Source organism: Clytia hemisphaerica, unplaced genomic scaffold (genome assembly GCF_902728285.1).
Source record: "Clytia hemisphaerica strain Z4C2 unplaced genomic scaffold, Clytia hemisphaerica genome assembly, whole genome shotgun sequence".
Taxonomy (NCBI): domain Eukaryota; kingdom Metazoa; phylum Cnidaria; class Hydrozoa; order Leptothecata; family Clytiidae; genus Clytia; species Clytia hemisphaerica.
This window is the reverse complement of record NW_027103646.1, coordinates 119,213-147,055: the sequence shown is the minus strand read 5'-3', so window position 1 is coordinate 147,055 and position 27,843 is coordinate 119,213. Positions and strand designations below refer to the sequence as shown.

Below are 27,843 nucleotides of genomic sequence, written 5' to 3'. Positions count from 1 at the left end.
AATTTGGGATCCGAAATATATTGATAGTTGCCATATTTAATCATTTAGAAGAAAAGAAACAATTTTTGAGAATTGGTATTCTTAGTAAAACACCCTTCTGATTACCGTATTTTCTTAACAAAAAACTTTATACAAAATACCATGTATGAATGACCGGTTTTTCTAATGAAAATATGAAAATTTACGACTGCCTAGTTGGTGCGATAATTAAAAATATTCCTGACGTACATTTGAATGATTGACGTCTAAACTAACTTTCGGTGGAAAAAACACTTGCATAAAAGGCTAAATTATTGTGAAAAAATGACATTTCTATTTTCAATCCTTTATCTTGCAAATGATATAATGGATTGGATTTGTAATCAACAGGTAAAAGGTTCGAACATGTAAATATGAACACATCTAAGTGGTATAACTTAGAAAATTAATGAAATCTCTTTTAAACATTCTATACCCCGTCCCCCTAGTCAAGGATGGACTTCTAATTCACCTGCAAATATTATCAAAATTGAATATAGCGTACCTTCAAACTCGTTCAGAAACTATAATTTATTGCTACTGCTAATTATCTTTTATTGTAAAACTTACACGATGATTTTGTGAGTAATGCTGTTGTTTTCTCTATTTCGCAAGTAATTTTGCGACATGATAATGATTCTCATCAGGGGGGTTTGACTATCTATATTTTGAATAAATTAGGTAGAAAACTCTTGCTTTTGAATGAAACAATACCCTTCATAAATTCCTGCAAGTGCTAAAAGCGCTAGCAAAAACAAAAAGACCGCAAAGAAGGTTTCAGACATGTACGGTTATTATCATATAGATAAAAGTATTCAAATAAGCCTTTTGTATTCCTTTTTCTGCTAACTACCAGTGGATACCCCTTAAAACCCACAATAAAAAGTGGTACCCTCTATCTCATTGTTTAGTTGGAGTGTAAGGCTGAAACTTTTTGTGTTGAAAGTACGTTGTCTATGATTGTCTTCCCTAGCAGTGATTTTTGTAGAAAAAGTTTTTTCAGTTTTTCACGAGGAATGAAAAAGTGCAATTGAGCTAGTTTACCCCTTAAAACCTACAAAATGGTTTTTCTCGAATAACTTTTTACAAAAAAGTTCATTGACCTCAAATTTTGAACAGTGATTCACTGTAAAGTTACTAATGTTTTGAATTACCATTAACCTAAATGATCTCAAAAATAGTGTTAAAATGAAAATACCCCTTAAAACCCCAAAATAAGGCTAAAAACCACAAAGTCCGACCCTTGCTAACGGGTACTCAAGTGGATACAAATTGGGTGCTTCGTGATTCAAGGTCAAAGCTGCTAGAATTCATTCCACAAATATTTCATTTTTCAGGATTCATGCCCAAATGCATTGTGTGTGGGTTTTCGTCAAAAACGGCTCGAAAGGCCACAAACCTTCTTGCTTCATTTTGACCTAGGTTCGATGTTTTGCTAATCTCCAGCAAATTTGGACGTTTTGTATGTAACTACCAGTTTTAAGAAAGCGATTTCAGGTTTTATGATATCACAAAAAGTGCTTAAAGTAGAATTTAAGGCCTGTCATTTGTGGGGTCTATTCACGAAGATCCAATGATTTTTTCACCGACCATAATATGGGATCAAAGTATAGGTTTTAGGCCTTAATTCATTGTGTATTCTAGGTCCAAAAACCTGAGGGGGGAGGGAGTTTGATAATTGCGAATAACTCGAATTTAAGATACTTAGCAGCTTTAAAATCCTGAAATTTGGATGTAGGAAAGAAATTATAAAGGGGTAAAAAGGAAACATACCCACAAAATTAAATCGGTAGTTATGAAAGCCAAAAATGCAACATTGTGGGTTTTAAGGGGTATGTGATTTTAAGGGGTATCCACTGGTATCTGGATGTGACAAAATAAATTACCAATATCGGAACCTTAAATCTTTTTTCCCTTTGGTAAGTCTTTATGAGGAAATTACACAGTCATACTGTCCCTACAAACAAGGCTAATTTCGGCAATATAACAAGAAGAGGGGAGGTGTAATATAAAAGTTTCAATTGAAATCTTCATATTCAAAGAACTCGTGCTAAGATAGAAAAGTGAGGCTATGTGAGAAACTCGTCTCTACTTTTTGTCCCAAAGAATAGCTTTGGGCTTGGAAAAGCGAGAGAAATGGGCCTGATTGTTAAAATAAAAATTTGACGGATGAGGAAATTGGTCAACTTGTGTCCTCGTAAATGTTTGGTAAAAATATTTGGACCTTATTCTGAAAAACCTGGACCTTTCCTGAAGAACAAGCTGTTTCACTCTTCTTATAACAGAACTTTGAGGGGAGTGTGTAAAATTTTTGACCGTTTTTCCGAAAAAATTCTGAAAAAATCTTTCTTTGTAAATTACCATTCATGTAAGAACTGCAGTACCCCTGCCATTAATAGTAAAGTTTCCATAATCAAAATGAAAATTTTATCTTTAAGGATGACTCGGGTAAATTAATTTACCAGAGCCAAATTTACCGTAATTTTTTACCACCGTTCCCACTTATCAAATCATATCACTTCATGCATCGAAAGAAGCGTCATTGGAGTATAGAACAGCTGTATCATAATTAATTTTTTGACCTAAAAAAGATAGTAGGCAAAAACCGAAAAAAGCTTATGTCAGTAAAAGTTGTTTTTTGAATAACTTCACCTTCGCTGGTGGTATGAACATAAAATTTGGACCAAAGTTGCACATCATTAAAAGGACCATTTTTGCATAAAACTCTTTTTCAAAACTTGCTTACGTTAGTAGAAATCAGCAAAATCCTAAATTTTGTGATATAGTGGTGACGTCAGCGAGATTTCAAAATATTTTGTTTTGAAAGTGATCCTTTTGATAAAATTTTATTAAAAAGTTTGGACATGCCTTAAATTGCCTGAGAAAATAGTAAAAGGGGGTCTTTCTTACCCGGAGTATCAGAGGTTGAGAAATTTTATCACGCATGTGTCAATCTAATCATCTTTAACACAGATGTTGAGAAATATTTAAGACAATTATCACCCTTATTATACTGTCTAGCAGTTATCAGTATGCAGTTTACTATTTACGAACTCTCCAGAAACCTCCAAGTGTAATTAAAATGAGTTTCTTTCGAAAAAAATGTTTTACATGATTCCGAAATGTTTAACAGTAATTACTAAACTCTCAATTATGGAAATGTCACTTTAATTAAATCGAAATAATAGGCACACTTTATGTTACAATTATCTATCACTGACTGTTTTTAAAAAGCATTGATGACATTTTTGAGTTACGTCTTCAACGATGAGAATAGAAATATCAACTTTGAACTTCATCCAAGATCTTGGATGGTCGTCATGGTTACTTTTCTCTGCGTTGATTACGCGCTGAATAGAATCTCGAATGGTCGGCACAGGTCAATATATGATATTTTCACGGTAGGTCTTTCTAGACAAAGGGATTCTTAACCTAGCATGCCTTAATTTTTTTGATAAATCTGCGTTTTTTTCTTGATTTTTTTTGGGTTATTTTGAAAACCATTTAGTTTACTTACCAGGATTAAATCGGGTGAAAAAGAATAACATATGCTTTTAAAAATTAATGTAGAGTGATATAATAATAACAAATAATACAGATAATATGAAATGTGTTGATACCATAATATCATGCTTGTTTGCTTTTAAAACACGTGTTTGAGAGAATCAAAGACTATTTTAACTAACTTTAACTACTACCTAATGTCAATTCATATCCAATTATATTTCCTGCATCACACCGAGTATGAATGTAATTCTTAATCAAAGTAACCTTAGAACTATTGCATTTTATGATGTCATCAAAATTTTTGGTAGAAAGTGTCAGTTTAGTGATAAAAATGACAACAGAAAGTGTCATTGCTTTTCTTGCTCTAAAAGCTATCTTTACAAATTTTCCAAGGCTAAAATGACTGTTAATTTGTATCCTTTTGTGGATTTGCGGCTGATTTAATTAAAAAGCAGTAGATTTTCACTACCTGTCGGAGAACAGCAACTGTGGCAAAAGTTTTGTGACAATCTTAAATCTAACTTTATCAAACCATTAATGGAAGGTTATCATACCATATTATAAAGAAATTAAGCGTCATTTAACAAAATTAAGGGCGGAAAGTGGTACCCCAATAAGTAATTGGGGTATCATGCTTTTTAAAATAACCCATTTTTTTTTTGAAAATCTAAAAGTTTGAAATAGCATAAGAGCTTGTAGCTTGTAGTTGTGGATTTACCACCATTAGAAAGCAAATGTTATACACTTTTAAAAGCATTTGGTTCACGCCCTTTTTAAATCAAGTGATCAGGAGCTAGGTCTTAAAGTCTGGGTTTTGGTGCTTTTTAAACGTACATTCACGTACTTAGCTGTTTAAGGGTTATATATGAGCAATAATGGTCTTAAAAGTGCTAAATACTCACGAAGCCGGTTGAGAGCGATTTGTTGCTTGTTGTTGTTGCTTTTTTTCTTCTTGTTCGTCAAGTCGAATTGGGGGTCTGGGGAGAGTTTTCGGTTTAACTGTCTGTTTCACCGTTGGTGAGCTAGTAAATGAATAATTAGGGCTGATATAATAAGAGATATACTTGCAATAAAATAAATTGTCATTGATACAAGCCAGTTTAATTTGATTGATGAAAATATGTACAAGTTTTAACCCAACCTTATAACCAATTATTGGGTATACGCTAATTTTTATAAGAACCGGAAAAACTTTTGTTGAGTCTCAGATAATCTTTATTTTTTAGCACTTTGAGCTTCAGATTATTCGTCAGGAGAACACGTGAGAAAACATAATAGACTAACCCTTTACTGTACCATTAGAACTTTTTTATGAAGCTACATATATGATATTTTCGCCAACGTTTTATTTTTAAGACTGACAATCAATTTTTGCTAATAAATAGTTTTTCGTAACTTGGTTACTACTGAACATTTTTTCGTTTGAAATCTGAATTTTTCAAATGTCTTTCTTACTAACTATCTGAATGTAAAAAAATTTCAGTAAAATACATCGACGATATAGATAAACAGCAATTAAATTCTCATCAATTGGGTCATTCTAGATAATTTAGAGTTTACATTCACTTATTCTTCGAGTGTAATTTCACTGCGAAAAAGAACATTAGGTGAAGGAATTCATAATTATTTAGTATATTGTGTATCCCATAAATAAAATTGAAAATTTCCATTTCAATGAAAAGATATTTCAATTCAATTTCGCAAGGAGAGGGACCCCAACGGGGGTCTGCCTACACCGAGAGGGGGTTCTTAAGGGCTCTGACCATAGTCGGAAAATTGATTTTAGTATCTGAACATGAAAGTTATGTTTTAGATTCTTTAGCACTTTTAACAAAGAATTGCCTTTATAAATTGCTTTTTAATCAAATCCCTTAAGAGTAATTAAGAACTTAATTGCAAGAATGACGTTATGAACTTTAAAAAGACGTTAATAATATGTTGCATCACCTTCTTTTATAAAAAGTGCTAAGTTTGAATGAGTAATTAACCTTTTTGTTTCGAAGTTTTTTCAAACTGTCCGCAAAGAATTGAACTATTTTAAATTTTGCGGAAAATCTTTCTAAAAAGATGTGTCAAAAGTTATGACTGTTTTTTTAAACAAAATCCAGATGAAAAATTTTTGAAAAACCACTATTTTGAAGATTTCGAGACAAAAAAGCATTTAGAAAAATTTTCTGCAAAAATTTTTATTGTTCGGTACAAGATACATCATCTACTGCGAAAAATTTTTCAAAATGTTTTTTCTTCGCCGAAACTTAGCTCTTCAAAGTTGAAATACTCTTTCTCTCAAAAGTCTTCATTTTCTTCTTCATCAAATTTTTTCAATGCAATTTTTAAATTTTCAGATTCAGGAATAGTTTGTCTAACAGAAAATGTATAACATGTCATAGTTTTGTTGGTTACATCAGTCAGAAAACACATTTTGAACACGGCAATCATGAAAACTTCATTATGGTCAGAGCTCTTAAATGAATAACTGTGCTCTTAAAAGCTTAAAAGCGCTAAATACTCACGATGCCGGTTGAAGGGTATTTGTTGCTTGTTGTTGTTGTTGTTGTTTGTCATTTTTTCTTTCGAAAAAAGTTCTTAGAAAAGATTTCGGTTTAACTGCCGGTTTCACTGTTGGTGAGCTAATAGATGAAAAGGTGGGGTTAATAAGAGATAAATTGAAATAAAGTAAGTGTCATTGACACCAGCTAAATTAGTTGGATTGATAATATTGTATATCACAAGACCATCACAGAACCGGTGGAATCTTTTGAGCCAGTGGGGTGGAAATAACGGGCTTGTTACTCCCATGATCTTTGCGACTGGGGAGTTACTTCTATTGTTTTAATTAAAGTCAGAAAATTTCAGTGAGAATGGAAAAATAGGACAATATTTTGTCGTGAGAATTTGTTCAATCGATTATTTTCAGTAGGGACAAACATTGGATTATAATTATCCACAGGGAAATCACCATATTTTTGCCTTTTTTCCTTGTTTCCACCAGGTCTAGGAGAAGAGGATGTCATAAATTCAATTGATTTGTCTTCTTTTTATAAAATTGAGTTAACTTTTTTAAAGCCTCAGTTGTTGTTATTTTTCAAGCTTCAGATTATTCTTATGTTGTTCTTGTTTTAAGGGAAAAATGAGGAACTTTACACCTATTTTCAAAAATATTTTAGAATTTAGGAAATTATCTTGTTTGCTGACTTCCATTAACGGATCGTGGTCCTTTTAGAGATATAATGGAAGTGTAAGTCTTGCTATGGCATACTAGATCACTCTCGTCTAGCCCTGGGGGACAAGGAGAGTTGAATGAGTCTAGAAGTTGAAAAAAACAATTCTTTCCGGTGTGTTTCATGTGTAGTCAAAAATTGTTTGAAATCTTTGAATTAAGAGAGCCCCAAGTAATTTATGGATTTAGTAGGAGTTTTACGCTAGCACAATTTCAAAGAACTCAAGCTTGGTCGCAGATCAACAGAATGTTGATTTGCTTTCCTTAATCACCTAGATGAGAGATTTTTTAGCTGAAATAAAAAAAAAAGTACTTTTTTTGAGGCGGTTAGAATTAGTTTCAGAAAAAATGAAAAACTGATTTACAGTAAAAGCTAACACATAGTGCTTCGTTTACCTTGAACTGGTTGCCATGGGTATTTTATTTACTTCGAGCTGCGTTGTCAGTTCTGCAATGTGTTCACTCTGTAAGTTGACTGTCGTGTTAAGTTCTGTGATCTTCTTATCCTTCACAGAAATAAGTTTTTCATAGTGAGCTTTAACAAGTTCAATATGACGTCTTGCTGAATTGGCAAGGTGTCGCTCCATATTTGGTTTGCATACCTGGAATTAAAACAAACCAAGTGATAGTTTAATCATAGTTTAATGGACCTCTCCGGCTAATGAACAGAAAATATTAAATTTAAAATTTAAAGAAAATCATGAAAGAATAATGAGAAAATCTCAATAAAAGTAATTTTTCACTGAAATTTGGCTTCATTGTTTTGGGAATTACATATTTGCTTCAATGTACAAAAAATCATGAAAAATGTTAATAACTTGAGAAAGGGAGTGAAAGTCTCTCTAAAAGTTATGCGGACCCTTTAGTTTTGAACATTTTCTCAGCGTCAATTTATGCTAAATTAGAAGATTATGATTTATAGCTTTACTTGTTATTTTTTATTCAAGAATGTATACAAATCTGTGCTGATTGCCCTTTTAGAAAGACGCTGAAAAAATGATTTTCTGTCATCATTCGATTGACTTTGGAATTCAAGAAATCTTTTCATTGAGTTTGCTTTCTAAAACTTGTAATCTCAATTCGCAAAATTGTGTTGAACCAAAAGAAAAACATCAAGTACCAAAAACAAAAATCCTATGTGGATGCCAGTAGTCTAAGGTGTTCTGGGTTGAAAAAAAATTTCGTTGGAAATCAAATGATTAAAAACGTTCGGCATTATCATTAAATACCTTTTCCTATGAACAGATTTTTTTCTGAAAACTGTTTTTGACACATTGATGGCATTACTAACGCAATTATGTACAAAACATCCGGAAAAGCTAAAAAGATAATCTTGAGAAAATCCCTTAAAGACTTTGAGAGACATTTCAGGAACGGAAGACCGGAAAAGGGTTTTTTTTCAAAAAAAAATTTTCCGTCAAATTCTGGATAAAAACTAGACGATGCTATCGTCCGTTTTGAGGTTCAGTAAACGCAAGAAAATATATCCGCAGAGTAGGGGCGTCAGGGCGGTTTACGGGAAAAATAATGGCGGTAGAGCTTTGGAACAACAATACACTGTAAACACATCCGCCACTGTTTACTCCGCCCCGAACTAAACTCGTTTTCAAATTTATCCTGCTTCCTAATTTATTCCCCTTTTCAGTGATAATGTGTAGACGATAGAATCGTCTAGGTAAAAACAAACTAACAAATAAACGAACGAAGAGCAATTAATTTATGGGACCTCCGGGAAAGTCCAACAGCGAAGTGATCAGCAAATATTAAATACCACAACCAATTCTTCAAGAACTAGAAGTTAAATAATCCACGTAAGAATCTTAGGTGCTTAATAAACGTCCCCTGTTTATTGATTTTGGAATTTTTTTCAGTTGTCAAAAGAAGAAATTCTGCTCTAAGTATCCTCTTTCAGTATACAATTACTTTACTTTGGAACTTTTTAAAGTGCAATTTCCGACCTTCCGGTAATTACGCCCTGCATATCAAATTTTAAAGATTTTACAAAACTCCTGTTTATTTTAACCCCGATCCCCTTTTATTAGATATTTGAGAGTATTAGAAGATTCACCTTTCATGGCAACCATACTGATAATAATCACAAGGTAACTTGCATTCTTCGTCTTCGTGTTTCTAAAAAGTTACAAATCCAGATGAACAAATATCTTTTAATTAAGTAATTATCGAGAGAAACAAAAATGTTTTGGTAATTCGACTGCTTGATCATGTAGCCACCCTCCCTATCATAATGAAATGAATTTGCAATCCCCTTTAGTTTTCGACTTTTTCAGTTTCATCTACACTGGTTAGAGGATTTCACTAAGTCACTGACAATAAAAAAACTGAAAAATAAAAGAAGTACCTTTTTGTTGATGAAGCTGTACTGGGCACCACATGTTGTACAATTAACCAAACGATGTGTACACGTCAACTTGTGTCCCTCCTTTTCTTGATGATCGACTTTTTGATTACACAGACGACATCTGACGTTTCTGAAGCCACAGCGTTTACGATGCTATGCACAAAATACATATGTCTAACTCATTTTTTCATTAGTTATTTTACTGATGACCCAAGAAAAGTTATTTTAAATCGCAAGCAATTAGGAATTATGAAATACCTACCTGATCTTTGTAATCGGCAATGGAGCCTTGCCAAGTGCAGCCTTGTTCGTGTTGCTTGCAGCGAGCTTGTCTTTCATGTTTGATTTTTCGGTCATTGTACCGACTTTCCTGCTTCTGAAAATTAATTGACAATTTTGCTGGCATTATTCTATGTAATTATCAAAGACACCGCGTGTAAAAAACTAGTCAATTCTTTTGAAATTTAAAAAGAGAAGAGGATTTTTCAATCAAATTTTCCTATTTTTGTTCAGATCATTTTAGTGGGTAGAAAAATAGTTAGAATAGGTAGAAAAATGGAGTTTAAAAGCGCCTAACTGTTAAACGCGCTTAGGCTCAAAATAGCTTTTGAATTTAAAAGCTCTTAATTTTAAATGTTAAAATTCATAGCTGTATTCAATTTTGAATGAGACTGAATGGGAGTTGTTGTCCTTAACATCTATTTTAAAGGAGAGGGCTACAAATATTCAAATTGATCTGAAAACGGTCACGACAATATCATAAAATATCAAATATAAAAATTTATTTGACAACGATGGTTTTAGCTGTTTTATGCTGTAGATGAAATCAGAGAGAAAACAGCTTTCTTCCGAAGCAAAAACTCAAGTAAGACAGGATTTTCAAATTATGCTGCTATCTGGATTTTTTTTTATCTTGTATTTTTCATATATTTTTTTCTTCTTATCAAGCTATATGTCATCTAAAATTTACCAGACATACCATTCTATGTAGGTATGAATACTTTTGGAACATATTTCCACCAAAAGTAAAATAGATTTTTCACGATTTCTCTTCAGAAATCGATGTTTATCTTTTCGGTGTTACCAAACTTCAAGGTAAAAATGAAAATGAAAAATTTTCCCTTTAATTCGACTGGGACATATAATTCCAAATATAACATGTTAAAATTTTGTCTACAATCGTCGTGAAGTACACAACCATTGTAAACCTTTGAGTCATCAAACCACCTTGACACAAAAGGTTTAACAAAGAGCCTTAAGATACTTAAAAACGCAAATACTGAAATTTACCTTGGTTTTGTCGTAAGATTCCTGACATTCACAGCAGGCTCTGAAAAGTAAAATGAATACTTAGTGGTTATAAAACAGCTATTTTTCATCAGACTGAAGAAATATTGGCCACTTTTAAAAAAAGTTTGTTTCAAAAATTTTTGTTTAACGATGCCCAAAAGTTTATAGGGGAAATATTTACGATATTTTAAATTTTGCGAAAGGAAGCTTCGTGATAGTTTTACATCGTAAATGTTTGTAAGCGTATGTTGTGAAATTCGTTAAAAAGTATTGACTTACACTTTCTGTTTTTCCCATTTTTCAATGCAGAATTTGCACGCTGCATGTCCGCATGGCAGCTCTGTGAACCCTCTTATTACCATCGTACAAATTATACACTGGAAATCGGTCTCCAAAAAGTCGAACGGATATCCAGCGTATTCGTCTTCGTTGCTTGATGATGAGGAGTAACCATTGGTGTTATTGTGGTCGTAATCACGAGAAGCTGCCATTTTGGATTTGGTTTTTCTTTAGAAAGTAGAACTTGAAGGAATCTGAAAGAACGGAAGAGTGATTGCTCAGTTTCGAACCTTAGAGAAATTTTATCACGAAAATTCCTTCATTTTACTATCCTACTTTCATGAGTTTTTGTGGCCATTTTCTTGATTTTCTTGAAAAAACAACCTTTTCTAGAAACTGTCTTTTCTTTTACATTTTTTATATTTCATCAAAAGAGAAGCTATTAAATTAAAAACACATACAATTTTCCCCTGCTATGGGAAAAAAGCTTCAAAACGAATGTGAGACAGGAGTGTTTCAAAAGAACTATTATTGATTCCCTCTGTTCTTTTGCCTTGGAAGTATGCTTGATATTCCTGCAGATCTAAATTTAGCAGTCTTCTTAAATTGTCTGCTTTATTTGGTAATTTTGAGCCTAATTGAGCTTTAAAGTGCCAGTCCTATACCAGAGCGTCAATAAACAAATGAATCAAAAATCTAATTAAATGATTTTCTAACATTAGATCAATAGGATTTTGAATAATAAAATTTATAAATGGCATACATAAGGTTAAGAAGTGTAGAGATTGTGTTATGTAGGAAATATAAAAGCCGAAGAGGGAGTAGATTAAAATAATGCATTATATTAAATTAAAAATAAAAACCATAATGTAAAAGTAAAACAATAAAAAAGATGCCATGAAAGTCAAAGGTCAAAAGTCGCTTAGCAAATTGATCCGATTGAAATTTGACTGTAAAAGAGAATTGATACTAGTGAGACGAAAAGAATAGAAATATTGGTAAGCGTTTTATGGTTCTAAATCTTGCCTTTATTTACTTCTTTTGAAAAACAATAACAAAAACGGATATCTTGATAACGTTCATTATAAACCCTAATTTGTATGTTTTGAGAGAGAAATTTTGATCTCTTGTGACCTCACACTGTGAATTCAATTAAGCATTAAGGCGTGTATTTAAAAACATTTTATTTTAAAGCTTGTCTCTACTATTCATACCATCCCTTTTATCCCTTTTGAATAAAGGACCCAACACTTTATCTACGGAGTGATTAAAATCGATGGAAAGAATTTCATCTTAATCATTGTCATCTGTTACACCCCTGTCCCAAATTAATTGATGTTTCGAGGAAAAGTAACCTAGGAATTCGGAGTTGAACTCCTGATTTTGATGGCTCTTTCGCGAGCGTGATGCGTGATGGAAGGCGGTTGTTTCAGTGTGGTTACATCCACACTGTGACCTAGTAATTATGCCTCAATAAAAAATCATCTACGTGTACAAAGAAGTGTTTAAAATAGGAAATCGAGGGATTAGGGTTAAGGAAATGAGTTATGTTGTTGCTGATTAAATAAAATGTATTTTTAGTGCAATTGTTATAATTAATACCGCTTTATTGAGATTAAAGTCGTTAAAGAACAATCAGTAAGAATTCTTTTTTGATGGTATTATAACTTAAACCTTGTCTTTGTGTTCTTAGGTTAAATCTTATATAAAAGCGAATGTACAATAAAACATCTAAATAATGTCCAGTGCAAACCCTAATTTGTACGTCTTGAAAGAAGGAAATTTAGCAATCAAAAGGAGCTCGTACTGCGGTTTTTCCTTTAGACATTTTTCCTACACGATTTATACCATCTCAATAGAGGATCCTAAGGTATATTAGGTTTCATTTGAAATCTTTTCACTCTTTGATTTTCTAGTTATCTTTTATAAATTTTCAGTATTACGATAAAATTTCCATTTCTTACATTACGTAATCTATTACGAACCCTTTCTTGGGACAGTCTAGGCTAAGATTTAAGATCAGTCCTTCAGACTGTCAAGTTAATACAGTTTTCAATTTAAGCTTGTTTAAACCAATCACAGCCGGCTATGTTTTTACAGTAACAGTGCATCAGTACAAAATATCGGGTCCGGTTTCACACCAGTTTAATTGTTATAAGTATACACTATTCTAAATAGTGGTTTAGTCAACAAGTCCCCACCTTTTATTTCAATCAAACTGCTGAAGAATCCACCGTAGAGGAGTAACTATAGAGATGGGCCCATTCTTAGGTACGTAAAACTGCTTGACAAGTCACGTCTTTCTGTATTACGATCTTTATCTGTGTGTCTATATTTACACTCCTGTGTCACAGATCCGCTGGGACCCTATCCCAACTGGAAGATTTTGCAAGAATTTCGTCCCGATGGAAAGATACCCTGGAATTTCAGCCCCACTAAGACATTGACTTTGATTTCATTCTCACTCGAAATTCAATGTTTAAAAATTGCACTCAAAAACAATACTACTTAATTTTGGAACAATATAATTTTTATCCCCACTAACTGAGGAAAAAAGTTGCACCGGTCAGTCAGACATGGTTGTACTCACATTTTCGAAAAAATAATATAAATTAAAAACAAATTTAGCTTGAGAAAAGGAAACTAAACTAAAATATTTCATTTTGGTTCGACAAACCTTAAGCGATGTGAGCAGGAGGGATTGAACTTGTTATTGACTTGGTTCCACGAATGAATTAGTTGATCTGAGTAAAGAAACACAAGAAATATTGATCACTTTTTAATGTCTTTCAAAAATTAAAGTTTTGCTCTCTAATCTCAGTACATCCTTCAAAAATCAAGAATAGCTTGGTCATAAAATGTCAAATGTTATGATTCTAATTTCCACCCCAATGAATATCAAATTTGCCTAAAGAGAATTTGTCTAAAAAATTTATAATTAAATATTGATAATCAGGGAAAGAAATATTCGATCGAACAATTACCTGTCTTAGTGCCCAAAACAAATCAACTCCAAAGTGACACAACTAAATTTCAAATATTGTGTCAAAAAAAATTCTTTTAATATGTATGAAATCGTACGGAAGATTCTCTAAATGAATTCTTCAAACAATATCTGATGAAGTAAAAAATATTAAGTGATGAAAAATAAAGTCTTTTCAATCAATAATCACGTTAATACTGACGATACGAGATGCAAAATGTGTTTGAAGTGGGTGTTTGATCATTTACCCTTTATTAAACAAAACTAAGCATTATGGGTAAATTTATGCATACATTAATAAGACCATATTGTTTAATCAAAACTATTGTTCTATAACAGCACTGAACAATAGCTGACATAATTTGATCCGTGTATATAACTAGTACACACCTCTAATTAATTGTCCTGCATCAATGAAGCGTAATGGGTGGATTATAATTATAATATCAGCATTATAAAAATCAAATCTAAAAAGGCTTCAATTTTTTTTAAATTCCTTTTCCTTTTATTGGTTTTGTGGACATTAATAATAAGAAAATAAATAAAAATGCTGAGGCGACGTCCTAATTAAAATCGAGGATAATTTAAATTCAAATTCAAATTTATTTAGAGAAAAAGACCTAAATAGAATTAACTAGAAAGCCTTGTCTTATCTAAACTGTTTATAGTTTGAATCTAATTTGTATATACCAACCTTCTAAGTTGTTCCGTCCATTCAATTGGGACTTAATGACAAACCTTAAACACTTTAATTTTGCTAGACTTGAAGCTACTCTTCAAAGAAAAATTGAATTGCAGATTCTGAGAGAAACGTTTTTACAATTAAATCGAATAACCCCCCGTCTTTTAAACGCCTTTACTTTGAAGAAACGTTGTAAGAAAGCCCTTCCCGCCTCTATGCTAATAGCTATGAGTACAAATAATACAAAGTAAAAATTAGATATATGACACTACTTGTTGTTAATAATTCTTTCAGTATTCAAGCAGATCTTAACCAGTTTCTACAACTATAGCCATAATATTTGGCAAAAAGGCATTACCCTGGCTCAGATTTGCTCTTAAATTGTTCTTTTTCTTTGGGAATTTTAAGACTCGGTTTTCTTGTAAAATTGTTCTATCAAGAACTTCAATAGACAAATTCATCATAAGCCAAATAAAATGAATTCTAAAGTTATTTCAAAAGAAATTTGAATGATGATATTTATCATGCCTATAATGGATGTTTTATTGGGGTGGTTAATGTTAAGGAGTATAGAGATTGTTTAATGTAGTAGGAAATGTAATGGTAATAGATTCAAATGCATTAATCTAAATTGAATTTAAAACTAGAATACGATGTAGAGGATGAATAAAATAGATGCATTGAAAGTCAAAGGTCAAAAGTCTTCTAGAAAGGAAATCCGATTAAAAAAAATTAATACTAGTGAGATAAATGGAAAGTTTTTAAGAAGGCATTCTAAATCTTGCCTTTATTTATTCGTACAGAGGTTACTTTTTTTGAAAAGCGAGGATAGAAGGATGTCTAGATAACGTTCATTACAAAACCTAATTTGTATGATCATTCAAGTCAGTAAAGAATTAGACACGAAAGTCTTTTATTCAAAAATTTAGCATAAGCTTTTCGACACAGTCATCTTCAGTGCAAATGATTTAAATAAAAACGTTAAAAATGCTGTACAGTTTATGCAAGAAATGTTTTTGAGAAATCACTGCTAATTCCCATGGGCTATAGTAGATATTAGATATCTACGATAGTTAGAGAATTAACAATGATTTCTCAAGGGTAATAAAAACATAAAATATTAAAATGTTTTGCTATTAAAATCAAGTTATGCCATTCCGAAAAAGTAGTAAAGTTTTTGTTTCGGTTTGATTGTTCAATGAAGGGGCATTCAAGGCAATTAAAAACGCTTCCAGGCTCTTTCTTTCTTTTTTGTTGATTGGAGCAGGCGATAGGATTTTCCACGTGAAAGCATGATCAGGGTTATTAAGGAGGTGTTTTGAAGGTTCAGATGTCCCACTTGATGACGTATGTTCACCCCACCTGACTTCAACATTTCTTTCCGTTTCACCAATATATGTTTCCCCGCATATACAATCTCCTTGGTAGATTTTGCAAGACGGATGTGGATTTTGGCTTTTCAATTTGAACAAGTTTCTAACTTTCTTAGTGTTCCATTTTATTGAAACGTTATAACATACTAATTTGTATGTTTTGGAGAAATTCAATTTCTTGGGACATTACGCTGTGAATTTAATCCTTATTTTATCATTTTGAAAAAAGGACCTCTAACAATGATATCTTTTTATACGTTTCATAATAATTCTGTTCCCTTTGTTCAAGTCGAAATCAACTGTATTTTTTAATTTCCCAAATGTATATCTGCCATTTTTAAGGATAGGAACACATTTAACGGTACAAGGCGTCTCAAAGGAGATTGTAGTATATTTGCTTAGGTATTCAATTAAATTGATACAAACGTTCCTTTCTGTGTTTCAATTAAGGACTTTTTTATTCCTTTTTCACTAGAAATCGAAAGAAAATAAAAGGTCCTTTGAGAGCATCTAATGAGGTCGTTTTCGTTCCTGTCGAAATTATTGTCATTTATAAGAAAATCTTTGAATAAGCGTATTTTACCTAACGTTACTCCGTTTATTTTGGATGAGCATTTTACTGACCAAAAAGAGGACGAATTAGGACTGTTTTGAAATATGTTCTTCAACAAAACTGTATTACATCTCTTCACACCCTGGATATTGTCAGAGTCTCATTTTAAAAGCTTGATTGCTTGAGAAAATTAGGGGGTTTTAGTGGGCTTTGTAGTTCCCATTTATTTATAAGAAATTTCCCATCGAGTACCTCCGTTTTAAAGAGCTGAGATTAGTAATTTCAGCTGCATTTTTTGAAGTTTCAAGGGGGTGTCTATATTGAGAGAGTCTTTTCGTTCTTATGATTTCATTTTGAGGAAAGACTGGGGGTACAAACGACTGACCCGTTTACTGGATAGAGATTGGTTAATATGTAAATTTTGTTAAATTATGCTAATTCATATTCAGAATTTATATATGATAGGATGTCCCCGGATTTTCTTTGTTTTGAATACAAATCGGGGTGCTTTTGCTACTTTTTACAAGTTTATGCAATTTTTTTTTTCGAATGAGTGAATTCGGTCGAGATTGGTTTTATTTGTATATTGTGCGTGGAAAAGGAATGCCAAAGAAACTTTTATCAAAGAAAATTTGGAAAGACGCTGTAGGAGCTGCTTCTAAACCAAAAACGCTTGAGTTTGGTTCCAGATAGAGATGGGTTATTTAATTGTCCTGTAAAGAGTTGTGACAGTGAATCGTACCAAACAAAACGAGGTTGCAGGAAGCATGTTTATCAGAGGCATGGGTGGTATTATTTTTTTGACGAAAAGCCAAATGTAGAGGATGTTTTACCGAAGCAGGTTGTGACATCTACAACCCTAAAAAGAACGAAGCGGAGTAGGACTAAGGATATACCATCTTTCAATCGAGACTGTTCATTTGACATTTCTTTTAAATCCTGGCTGTGTAGTGCCGTCGGCGGCTCTAAAAGCTACAAACAGTCAAGCCAAGTTAGTTGCAGAGTTTTAAAGTTTTTAAAATTTTGCTGTCAAGATTGCTACCCTGAGTGGGACATACCACTAACCATCGTAGATTATTGTGTCGGTTCAATTTCTTCTATCTCAGACTTTATTGAATACTTAAAAAAGGATTGGTGTGTTGGATATGCTGGTTTAATAGGATATATGAACTCCTTGTCGCATGTTCTAGATTTTAGGAGAATGAACAGCACAGCACTTAACGAAACATATGTGGTATCAGAGATTTATATTGACCGTGTTAAAAAAACGCTTGCTCGAAAATGCGATGTGAGTGGAACATTTTGCTCAGTGTTGATTACTTGTCTAAGATAGATTGCTGGGCAAGCCTAGAAGATATGCAATCAGTTATTCCTCATCATGCCGAAAGATTTACTCAAATTTTACTTAGTACCTCAACTAAGGACTTTCGTCCATCGTCACACGATTTGTCATTTTGTACTGGGTTTCTCACTGCAGTTCTGTTCCTTATGGTAAAAGCTACTAGACCTATGACTTTTCAATATCTGACTGTAGAAATGATTGAAAATGTTGACCAAAATGGAATGATCGACCAAACAGTGTTCAAAACTATGGAAAAATACGGATTCGACACCTTAATTTTTACAAAACAAGTCTTAGATATTGTCAATGGATATATCAAATGTATTAGATCAAGAATGAATCCGACATGTGACTATCTTCTAATTACTAGGAACGGAACACAACTTTCACGTCTAAGTGACGTCTTTGGAAGGTTAGTTTTTCAAGCTATTGGAAAGTACATAAATCCAACTAGATATCGACAGATTATTGAAACGGAAAGCGCAGCGAAATTGACAGTCGAAGAGCAGCATGTTCTCTCTCAAGACCAAAAACATACCTCGTTTGTTGCGCGAGTCCACTACCAAAAACTTCAATCTAGAGATGTTGCATCGAAAGGGAAACAAGTAATGGAAAAATTAACCGATGAGACTCCATCAAGAAATGCTCTATCAAAAATTACAGAAATTTTGGATACATCGACTCTTCAAGCCCCGCACTTTAATATCACACAATCAGACTCTGTAACACAAAGCAATCGAATCAAAACAAAAGGTCAACGCCAGAAAAAAGTAGCATTTTCTTCGACAGAAGATAAATTTTTGAAATTAGGAATTCAGAAATATGGGTGTGCATGGTCAAAGATTCTGGCTGATCCTGAATTCTCATTTCATTCGTCAAGACAGGGTGCAACATTATGTCGTAGGGCACAGACTTGTAAATTTACTTAAAAATGTATTTTTTAAATCGTGTTTTTCATTTTGAAAATTTCATTGATAATGCTTGAAATAATTTTGAATGTTTCAATTTTAAATCTTCCCTTCTATGCCAGTTTATTAAATATTTGATATGTTTAGTTGAAAAAATTTAACATCTCTTATTCAAAGACCGTTAAAATTGCAAAACTAGAGCTGTAAAAAAAATTCAAACTAATTTAAGTATTTCCAATAGAGGTCAATACTTTTATTTTTTAAAGTGAAGACCGTTCTATAGACCATTACACCATTTTACTTCCTCTCTCTATAAGGTAAGAGTACCATAACTTTCCCCGATTTCTTGTGTGTACCGGTAGTTTTCCAATTCGGGTTATATTTCTGGACCTGTTAAAAGGACCACTGAAGATGGAAATATTACACACTTTACTTGTCCTTTCCGAGAAAATGGCAGATGCACAAAAGAGGAAAGAGGAGGAAATGCTAAAGCAAAATTGTACCTGTTTTAGCCAATCAACTATGGTCAGGCTGTATGGACCAAAGCCAAAAGGTGACCCTTTTGATTTTTTCTTACAAGCTCAGCTCGTTTTCAATTTCGTCCTTTTTTATGTCTTAAAGGTTAAGTTTTGGACATAACATGACTCTCGTGTTTTATTTTTTTATTTTCAGAGCCCGACGTCATTGTGATATCTTCGGATGAAGAACGAAAAAGTGGAGAAGAGGAGAAAATATTGAAAAGGAAAACCAAAAGGACTAGTGTGACAGTGGAGGTGGAAGATTTTATAGTAAGGAAAAAGAAAAAGAAAAAGTCAAAATAAAAAGAATGTTTCTTGATTATTTAAACCCAATCTAAAATGTTTCAAAAACCGAAGACCATTCTGTAGTCCAGCACCACGAGTAGCCCGGTGATTTTATAAGAGTTTCTATCGAAAGACCGTAATACCGTCAAATTTAAGATTTCAAAGTCAAAGAGAAAGTAAAAAAGCATCAAAATTTCACTGTTCTAACTCAAATTCAATTTATATTTTTATTAAAATGAAGACCATTCTGTAGACCAGTAGGCCAGGGGTAGCCCGGTTGATTTATGAGAGTTTCTATGGGGAGACCATCAGACCGTCAATTTTGAGATTCTAAATTCAAATAAGAGGCAATAAGCATCAAATTTTCAAAGTGTTAACCTAAATTGAATTGATACTCTTTTAAAAACGAAGACCATTCTGTAGACCAGTAGGCCAGGGGTAGCCCGGTGATTTTATGAGAGTTTCTATTGGAAGACCGTAAGACCGTCAAATTTGAGATTACAGAGTCAAAGGGAAGATAAAAAATCATCAAAAGTTTCAAAGTCCTAACTCAAATTCCATTTATACCCTTTTGAAAATGAAGACCATTCTGTAGACCAGTAGGCCAGGGGTAGCCCGGTGATTTTATGAGAGTTTCTATTGGAAGACCGTAAGACCGTCAAATTTGAGATTACAGAGTCAAAGGGAAGATAAAAAATCATCAAAAGTTTCAAAGTCCTAACTCAAATTCCATTTATACTCTTTTGAAAATGAAGACCATTCTGTAGACCAGTAGACCAGGGGTAGCCCGGTGATTTTATGAGAGTTTCTATTGGAAGACCGTAAGACCGTCAAATTTGAGATTACAGAGTCAAAGGGAAGATAAAAAATCATCAAAAGTTTCAAAGTCCTAACTCGAATTCCATTTACTCTTTTGAAAATGAAGACCATTCTGTAGACCAGTAGAGACCAGGCGTAAGCCCGGTGATTTTTTATGAGAGTTTCTATTGAAAGACCGTAAGACCGTCAAATTTGAGATTACAGAGTCAAAGGGAAGATAAAAAATCATCAAAAGTTTCAAAGTCCTAACTCAAATTCCATTTATACCCTTTTGAAAATGAAGACCATTCTGTAGACCAGTAGGCCAGGGGTAGCCCGGTGATTTTTATGAGAGTTTCTATTGGAAGACCGTAAGACCGTCAAATTTGAGATTACAGAGTCAAAGGGAAGATAAAAAATCATCAAAAGTTTCAAAGTCCTAACTCAAATTCCATTTATACTCTTTTGAAAATGAAGACCATTCTGTAGACCAGTAGACCAGGGGTAGCCCGGTGATTTTATGAGAGTTTCTATTGGAAGACCGTAAGACCGTCAAATTTGAGATTACAGAGTCAAAGGGAAGATAAAAAATCATCAAAAGTTTCAAAGTCCTAACTCGAATTCCATTTATACTCTTTTGAAAATGAAGACCATTCTGTAGACCAGTAGACCAGGCGTAGCCCGGTGATTTTATGAGAGTTTCTATTGGAAAGACCGTAATTTAAGACCGTCAAATTTGAGATTACAGAGTCAAAGGGAAGATAAAAATCATCAAAAGTTTTCAAAGTCCTAACTCAAATTCCATTATACCCTTTTGAAAATGAAGACCATTCTGTAGACCAGTAGGCCAGGGGTAGCCCGGTGATTTTATGAGAGTTTCTATTGGAAGACCGTAAGACCGTCAAATTTGAGATTACAGAGTCAAAGGGAAGATAAAAAATCATCAAAAGTTTCAAAGTCCTAACTCAAATTCCATTTATACTCTTTTGAAAATGAAGACCATTCTGTAGACCAGTAGACCAGGGGTAGCCCGGTGATTTTATGAGAGTTTCTATTGGAAGACCGTAAGACCGTCAAATTTGAGATTACAGAGTCAAAGGGAAGATAAAAAAATCATCAAAAGTTTCAAAGTCCTAACTCGAATTCCATTTATACTCTTTTGAAAATGAAGACCATTCTGTAGACCAGTAGACCAGGCGTAGCCCGGTGATTTTATGAGAGTTTCTATTGAAAGACCGTAAGACCGTCAAATTTGAGATTACAGAGTCAAAGGGAAGATAAAAAATCATCAAAAGTTTCAAAGTCCTAACTCAAATTCCATTTATACTCTTTTGAAAATGAAGACCATTCTGTAGACCAGTTAGACCAGGGTAGCCCGGTGATTTTATGAGATTTCTATTGGAAAGACCGTAAGACCGTCAAATTTGAGATTACAGAGTCAAAGGGAAGATGAAAAAAATCATCAAAAGTTTCAAAGTCCTAACTCAAATTCCATTTATACTCTTTTGAAAATGAAGACCATTCTGTAGACCAGTAGGCCAGGGGTAGCCCGGTGATTTTATGAGAGTTTCTATTGGAAGACCGTAAGACCGTCAAATTTGAGATTACAGAGTCAAAGGGAAGATAAAAAATCATCAAAAGTTTCAAAGTCCTAACTCAAATTCCATTTATACTCTTTTGAAAATGAAGACCATTCTGTAGACCAGTAGGCCAGGGGTAGCCCGGTGATTTTATGAGAGTTTCTATTGGAAGACCGTAAGACCGTCAAATTTGAGATTACAGAGTCAAAGGGAAGATGAAAAATCATCAAATTTTCAAAGTGTTAACCTAAATTGAATTGATACTCTTTTAAAAACGAAGACCATTCTGTAGACCAGTAGGCCAGGAGTAGCCCGGTGATTTTATGAGAGTTTCTATTGGAAGACCGTAAGACCGTCGAATCTAAGATTCCAGAGTCTAAGGGAAGGTAAAAAAGCATCAAAAGTTTCAAAGTCCTAACTCAAATTCCATTTATACTCTTTTGAAAATGGAGACCATTCTGTAGACCAGTAGACCAGGGGTAGCCCGGTGATTTTATGAGAGTTTCTATTGGAAGACCGTAAGACCGTCAAATTTGAGATTACAGAGTCGAAGGGAAGGTAAAAAAGCATCAAAAGACAAGAAAAGCTTTTTTTTTCTAGCACTATTTCAGTAAAAATTACTTAAATTTCAAAACTTTTGAGCATTTGGTGTGGTGATCCGAATGTTGAGTTCATCTCTAATCTCCTTTATTTTTCTCATACACGATGGATATCTCCAGAAAAACCCCGGGAAATCAAAACTCATTCTCGGCTTACTTAGAACCAGAAAGGCTGCATCTTCAAATGGATTTGCTATGGTTGGTGGTCTTGGTGATTTTAAGGATGCAACGTACTTTTCATTTGTACGGAACAAAGAATGTGCGACAGGATCATGCAAACGTTTGAACCCAAGATTGTTGAACAGATAGTGCTTTACGCATTGCCAGTATTCGAGCTGGTTGACGTCCTCGATCTTGAAGCGTTTACACGATTTGATGAAATCTTTACGCTTGATGGGGCTTTCTACCACTGAAAAAGGGAAAAACCTTTTGTCACTTATTTAAACCACAAGTTGTTATGCTTTGATTTTAGGCTGATAAAAGATCTTTCGCTGGCTCAGGCAACTGGTAAAGAAAATGCAAAAAAAATAGAACAAGTATTCTCTTACCATTCAATGTAGTACCCATATTGTTTGCTTTTTCAGACGTACTTGGTGATGCCATGACGTCACCTGATCAAAATGAAGAAGAAGAGAACCTTTAAATCAAAACTCATGCACAATAAAAATGAGTTGATTCTTTAGCCAAATAAACAAAATCACCATAAACCTGGTAGTTAAGGGTAAAAATGTTTGGTATTATATGACCGTACAAGAAAAATTAATGTGCTCACCATTTTGAAGATCTGAAACACGTTCAACAAGGCTGTCAGAAGATCTTTGATTGTAGCCGTCTCTGGTTCTTCTGTTGGAACTGGACTTCCGATCCATCTGTGACGGGCTCGTTTCCGAGGAGGTTCTATATCGGAGTCTTGTTCGGTAGATGACGAAATGAAACCAATGAGTGCGTCACTGTCAACTTTATCTAAGAAGAGGAAAGAATAGACGCTATTAAATTTGGCAAGGCTAAAGTATGCAAAACCATTCGCGGATCAATGGTCAATTAGATACTTATAAATAAAAGGGAGCCAATCCTTACCATTCGTTTTCAAAGTGATAGACTTTGACATGTCCACATCACTTTCATTATCCACGTCAGGTTGTTTTGATTGATCTGAAGAAGAAAAAAAGTACTTTAAGTTTCATCTTATAGCTTTAGTAGTTCCCTTTGCGAATAGAATCTTCTCCCAGGATATTGAAAGTTTGTCAAAATACCAATACAAAATAAAAAGAAAGGTAGAAAATGTAATTACCGTCATCGCATGGTTGTTCAATTCGAAAAATGTCATATCCAGTCAATGGTTGGGCAAGTTCAACGGACTTATCTTTGTCGACAACGCACTTTTGAATAGCATCAAGTTTCTTTTCGTCTATCTTGTCCATCAGCATGGTGTTTGCACATCTTACGTCTTTAGGTAAAGTGTAAGAAAGATCATCTTCGTCCAAGACGTCGAGGTTTGAATTGATTAGGTTTACTAAGTATGTTAGGCAGTTCATCGCATTAGACTTAATCCAAGATGGTGCAGAGGGGTCTATATTTTCAAGTGGTCGGGTATGAAACATTGCCAATCTCCTTTCCACAGCCTCTTGTTCTTTACCAAATTTTGGCATCGCATTACATGTCAAGAAGACACCAGCTTCCATCTTTCTCATCTTTGGTGACTTGAACTTGATGGCTTGAGGAAACCGGCCATTTTGGAACAGCATTTTTGCAATGTCTGGGGGTGTCATCTCACGCGTCCATTCATCAACATAAAGCAGCTCTGTATCATCGGTTATCATGGACAGACCAAACGTGGTTTCCTTTGTCAAAATGGAGATCTTTTCTTCGGGTATTAATGCGGAAAAGAAGTTCATAATTGACGTTTTGCCTGAGTCGATTTTTCCAATTAGTGTTAGCTTTCTTGTCTTGTCTGGTAGCTGGAAGCAAAGTAGGCATTGGTAAATTCTGTGGGCCAATTTGACTTGGTCTTCTAACCTTGGAAACCAATGCTCGATTGCTGAAGCCATGAAACCTCCGTGGCAATTCGTCCGATAGGGATCAAAATCGTGAAAGCTGCGTGGACTTATGACGCCAAACTCGTCATCAGTAAAGGGGCAACTGACGTATGCTCGACTTGAAAGTTTTAGATACGTATTGTTCTTCACCTCGATGAAATCGTAGTCGATCTTGATTTTAGGAAAGAGCTGAAAAAGAAAATTGGAAAAATTAGTATGTTTTCAATTCCGTCTCAAGTCCATAAAAAGTCTAAAATTGACGGCCTACGGTCTTTCAGTACAAATGCTCATAAATGAGACGGCCTACTGGTGGTCTAACGGTCTATGAAATGGACTACTACAGTTGAGCTACTTTTCAAAGAATTCTAAAAACAGTCATAGATGAAAATAACGAAAAGAACACCTTTTGAAAGTCTAAAATTGACGGCCTACGGTCTGCCAGTACAAATGCTCATAAATGAGACGGCCTACTGGCGGTCTAACGGTCTATGAAATGGACTACCACAGTTGAACTACTTTTCAAAGAATTCTAAAAGCAGTCATAGATGTGAAATAACCAAAAGAACACCTTTTTGAAAGTCTAAAATTGACGGCCTACGGTCTTTCAGTACAATGCTCATAAATGAGACGGCCTACTGGCGGTCTAACGGTCTATGAAATGGAACTACTACAGTTGAGCTACTTTTCAAGAGTTCTAAAAACAGTCATAGATGAAAATAACGAAAAGAACACCTTTTGAAAGTCTAAAATTGACGGCCTACGGTTTCAGTACAAATGCTCATAATGAGACGGCCCTACTGGCGGTATAACGGTCTATGAATGATGAAATGGTGACCACAGTTGAACTACTTTTTCAAAGAATTCTAAAAGCAGTCATAGATGAAAATAACCAAAAGAACACTTTTGAAAGTCTAAAATTGACGGCCTACGGTCTTTCCAGTACAAATGCCATAAATGAGACGGCCCTACTGGCGGTCTAACGGTCTATGAAATGGACTACTACAGTTGAGCTACTTTTCAAAGAGTTCTAAAAACAGTCATAGATGAAAATAACGAAAAGAACACCTTTTGAAAGTCTAAAATTGACGGCCTACGGTCTTTTCAGTACAAATGCTCATAATGAGACGGACTGGCGGTACTACTGGCGGTATAACGGTCTATGAAATGGACTACCACAGTTGAACTACTTTTCAAAGAATTCTAAAAACAGTCATAGATGAAAATACGAAAAGAAAAAGAACACCTTTGTTTGAAAGTCTAAAATTGACGGCCTACGGTCTGCCAGTACAAATGCTCATAAATGAGACGGCCTACTGGCGGTCTAACGGTCTATGAAATGGACTACCACAGTTGAACTACTTTTCAAAGAATTCTAAAAACAGTCATAGATGAAAATAACGAAAAAGAACACCTTTTGAAAGTCTAAAATTGACGGCCTACGGTCTTTCAGTACAAATGCTCATAAATGAGACGGCCTACTGGCGGTCTAACGGTCTATGAAATGGACTACCACAGTTGAACTACTTTTCAAAGAATTCTAAAAACAGTCATAGATGAAAATAACGAAAAGAACACCTTTTGAAAGTCTAAAATTGACGGCCTACGGTCTGCCAGTACAAATGCTCATAAATGAGACGGCCTACTGGCGGTCTAACGGTCTATGAAATGGACTACCACAGTTTGAGCTACTTTCAAAGAATTCTAAAAACAGTCATAGATGAAAATAACGAAAAGAACACCTTTTGAAAGTCTAAAATTGACGGCCTACGGTCTGCCAGTACAAATGCTCATAAATGAGACGGCCTACTGGCGGTCTAATGGTCTATGAAATGGACTACCACAGTTGAACTACTACTTTTTTCAAAGAATTCTAAAAGCACAGTCATAGATGAAAATAACCAAAAGAACACCTTTTGAAAGTCTAAAATTGACGGCCTACGGTCTTTCAGTACAAATGCTCATAAATGAGACGGCCTACTGGCGGTCTAACGGTCTATGAAATGGACTACCACAGTTGAGCTACTTTTCAAAGAATTCTAAAAACAGTCATAGATGAAAATAACCAAAAGAACACCTTTTGAAAGTCTAAAATTGACGGCCTACGGTCTGCCAGTACAAATGCTCATAAATGAGACGGCCTACTGGCGGTCTAACGGTCTATGAAATCGGACTACCACAGTTGAGTTACTTTTCAAAGAATTCTAGAAACAGTCATAGATGAAAATAACGAAAAGACACACCTTTTGAAAGTCTAAAATTGACGGCCTACGGTCTTCAGTACAAATGCTCATAAATGAGACGGCCTACTGGCGGTCTAACGGTCTATGAAATGGACTACCACAGTTGAGTTACTTTTCAAAGAATTCTAAAAAACAGTCATAGATGAAAATAACGAAAAGAAACCTTTAAGAGTCTAAAATTGACGGCCTACGGTCTTCCAGTACAAATGCTCATAAATGAGACGGCCTACTGGCGGTCTAACGGTCTATGAAATGGACTACCACAGTTGAACTTTTCAATTTATAAACTTAAAAATGAAAGAAAAAATCTGATGGTCATGTTGTAAAAGATTACGAGTTAACGAATTCAAGCCTTAAATTTTTAGGAGACTAACCATTTTATCAAAATTAAAGTACTTACTTCAGTATGAATGCTAGACATATGCTTCAAAAGATTTGCATTGTTTGCCAATACTAATTCCTTCAGTCCTGCGTTCGTTTGTACTTTGCATAGAAATTCTTCAGGATCGCAAAGAAGTTTGAATGTGAATTTTGCTGTCGGTGAAGAAAAAAAGGAAAAGCTGTAGAAATGTAGATTTTTCCACTTTACAAAGTTCAATTTTTTTTAAATCAATAGGAAACTCGAACAGTTTTTAATATCAAGAAAAACGTTATGTTGAAATTATTCAATTTACCCTAAAAATTTACGAAATTCACAGCCATGAACATTTCAAAGTGCCTAATAATTAAGTTACCTTCTTCAGGTTTGAAATAAACCATGCCACGGTACAATCGATAGTTAAGCTTCTTCATCAATTCAGATATTTTTGTCTGCCGCCTTCGATAGGTTTGATGATGGCGGTGCCTCAGGAAGATCCTCGTCTAATGTCCCCATACCGTCATAAATATGGACAAGTTTAGATTTTGTCAGATTTTTGCTGGCGTTGGAAAATGATTCTGCAATCCGGATATCACAGCAGTGAAGACGACACACTTCCTGACGTTGGGCACCAACAGTCTCGTCAACCATATCACAAGGCATTGTAGGATTAGCTTTTTCAAAGCAGTGGAACAGGCTGTCATGTACGAGTGTTTGGATGCATTTGCTATTGTGATCCTAAAACAAAGGCAAAAAAATGATTAAAAATATCAAAAATTCGGTTCTAATTCCTTGCTAAAAGTTTTAGGTCTGCCGCTGAAATATAAAATTTGTAATTTGAGTAACGGAAATAATAATGAAATTTTTCTCACTTTAACAGTTTGTTGCAGCATTCTGAATATTGACTCTCTATCA

At 34.1% G+C, this 27,843-nt stretch overlaps 2 protein-coding genes across 2 annotated transcripts; both read right to left on the bottom strand.

Annotated features, from left to right (window-relative positions):
* Positions 1 to 4,427: 4,427 nt before the first annotated feature.
* Positions 4,428 to 13,410, bottom strand: LOC136802945 (TNF receptor-associated factor 3-like; the record flags this gene model as incomplete). The annotated part of the gene is given in 10 exon segments (XM_067059674.1): positions 4,428 to 4,547; positions 6,039 to 6,155; positions 7,142 to 7,347; positions 8,302 to 8,431; positions 8,814 to 8,875; positions 9,105 to 9,257; positions 9,367 to 9,480; positions 10,395 to 10,434; positions 10,674 to 10,927; positions 13,351 to 13,410. Coding segments are annotated over 9 exon segments (1,154 nt in total), but the record flags the coding sequence as incomplete, so codon positions are not given.
* An 8,880-nt stretch (positions 13,411 to 22,290) lies between these two features.
* Positions 22,291 to 27,371, bottom strand: LOC136802953 (uncharacterized). The gene is made up of 7 exons (XM_067059682.1): positions 27,305 to 27,371; positions 26,971 to 27,104; positions 23,586 to 24,519; positions 23,372 to 23,446; positions 23,067 to 23,257; positions 22,843 to 22,905; positions 22,291 to 22,703 (listed from the first exon to the last, which is right to left on the bottom strand). Exons 1-6 carry the CDS (start codon positions 27,360 to 27,362, stop codon positions 22,846 to 22,848), a joined length of 1,452 nt encoding a protein of 483 aa, XP_066915783.1. The 5' UTR covers positions 27,363 to 27,371; the 3' UTR covers positions 22,291 to 22,703; positions 22,843 to 22,845.
* Positions 27,372 to 27,843: the final 472 nt, after the last annotated feature.

What these genes read in the sequence shown, in the direction of transcription:
- LOC136802953 (XM_067059682.1), bottom strand. Translation starts at nt 27,362, where the DNA reads ATGAAGAAGCTTAACTATCGATTGTACCGTGGCATGGTTTATTTCAAA. An exon ending in TATCACTTTGAAAACGAATG is followed by an intron (nt 23,258 to 23,371) that starts GTAAGGATTGGC and finishes TCCTCTTCTTAG; the next exon opens with ATAAAGTTGACAGTGACGCA. An exon ending in TGTTTCAGATCTTCAAAATG is followed by an intron (nt 22,906 to 23,066) that starts GTGAGCACATTA and finishes CATTTTGATCAG; the next exon opens with GTGACGTCATGGCATCACCA.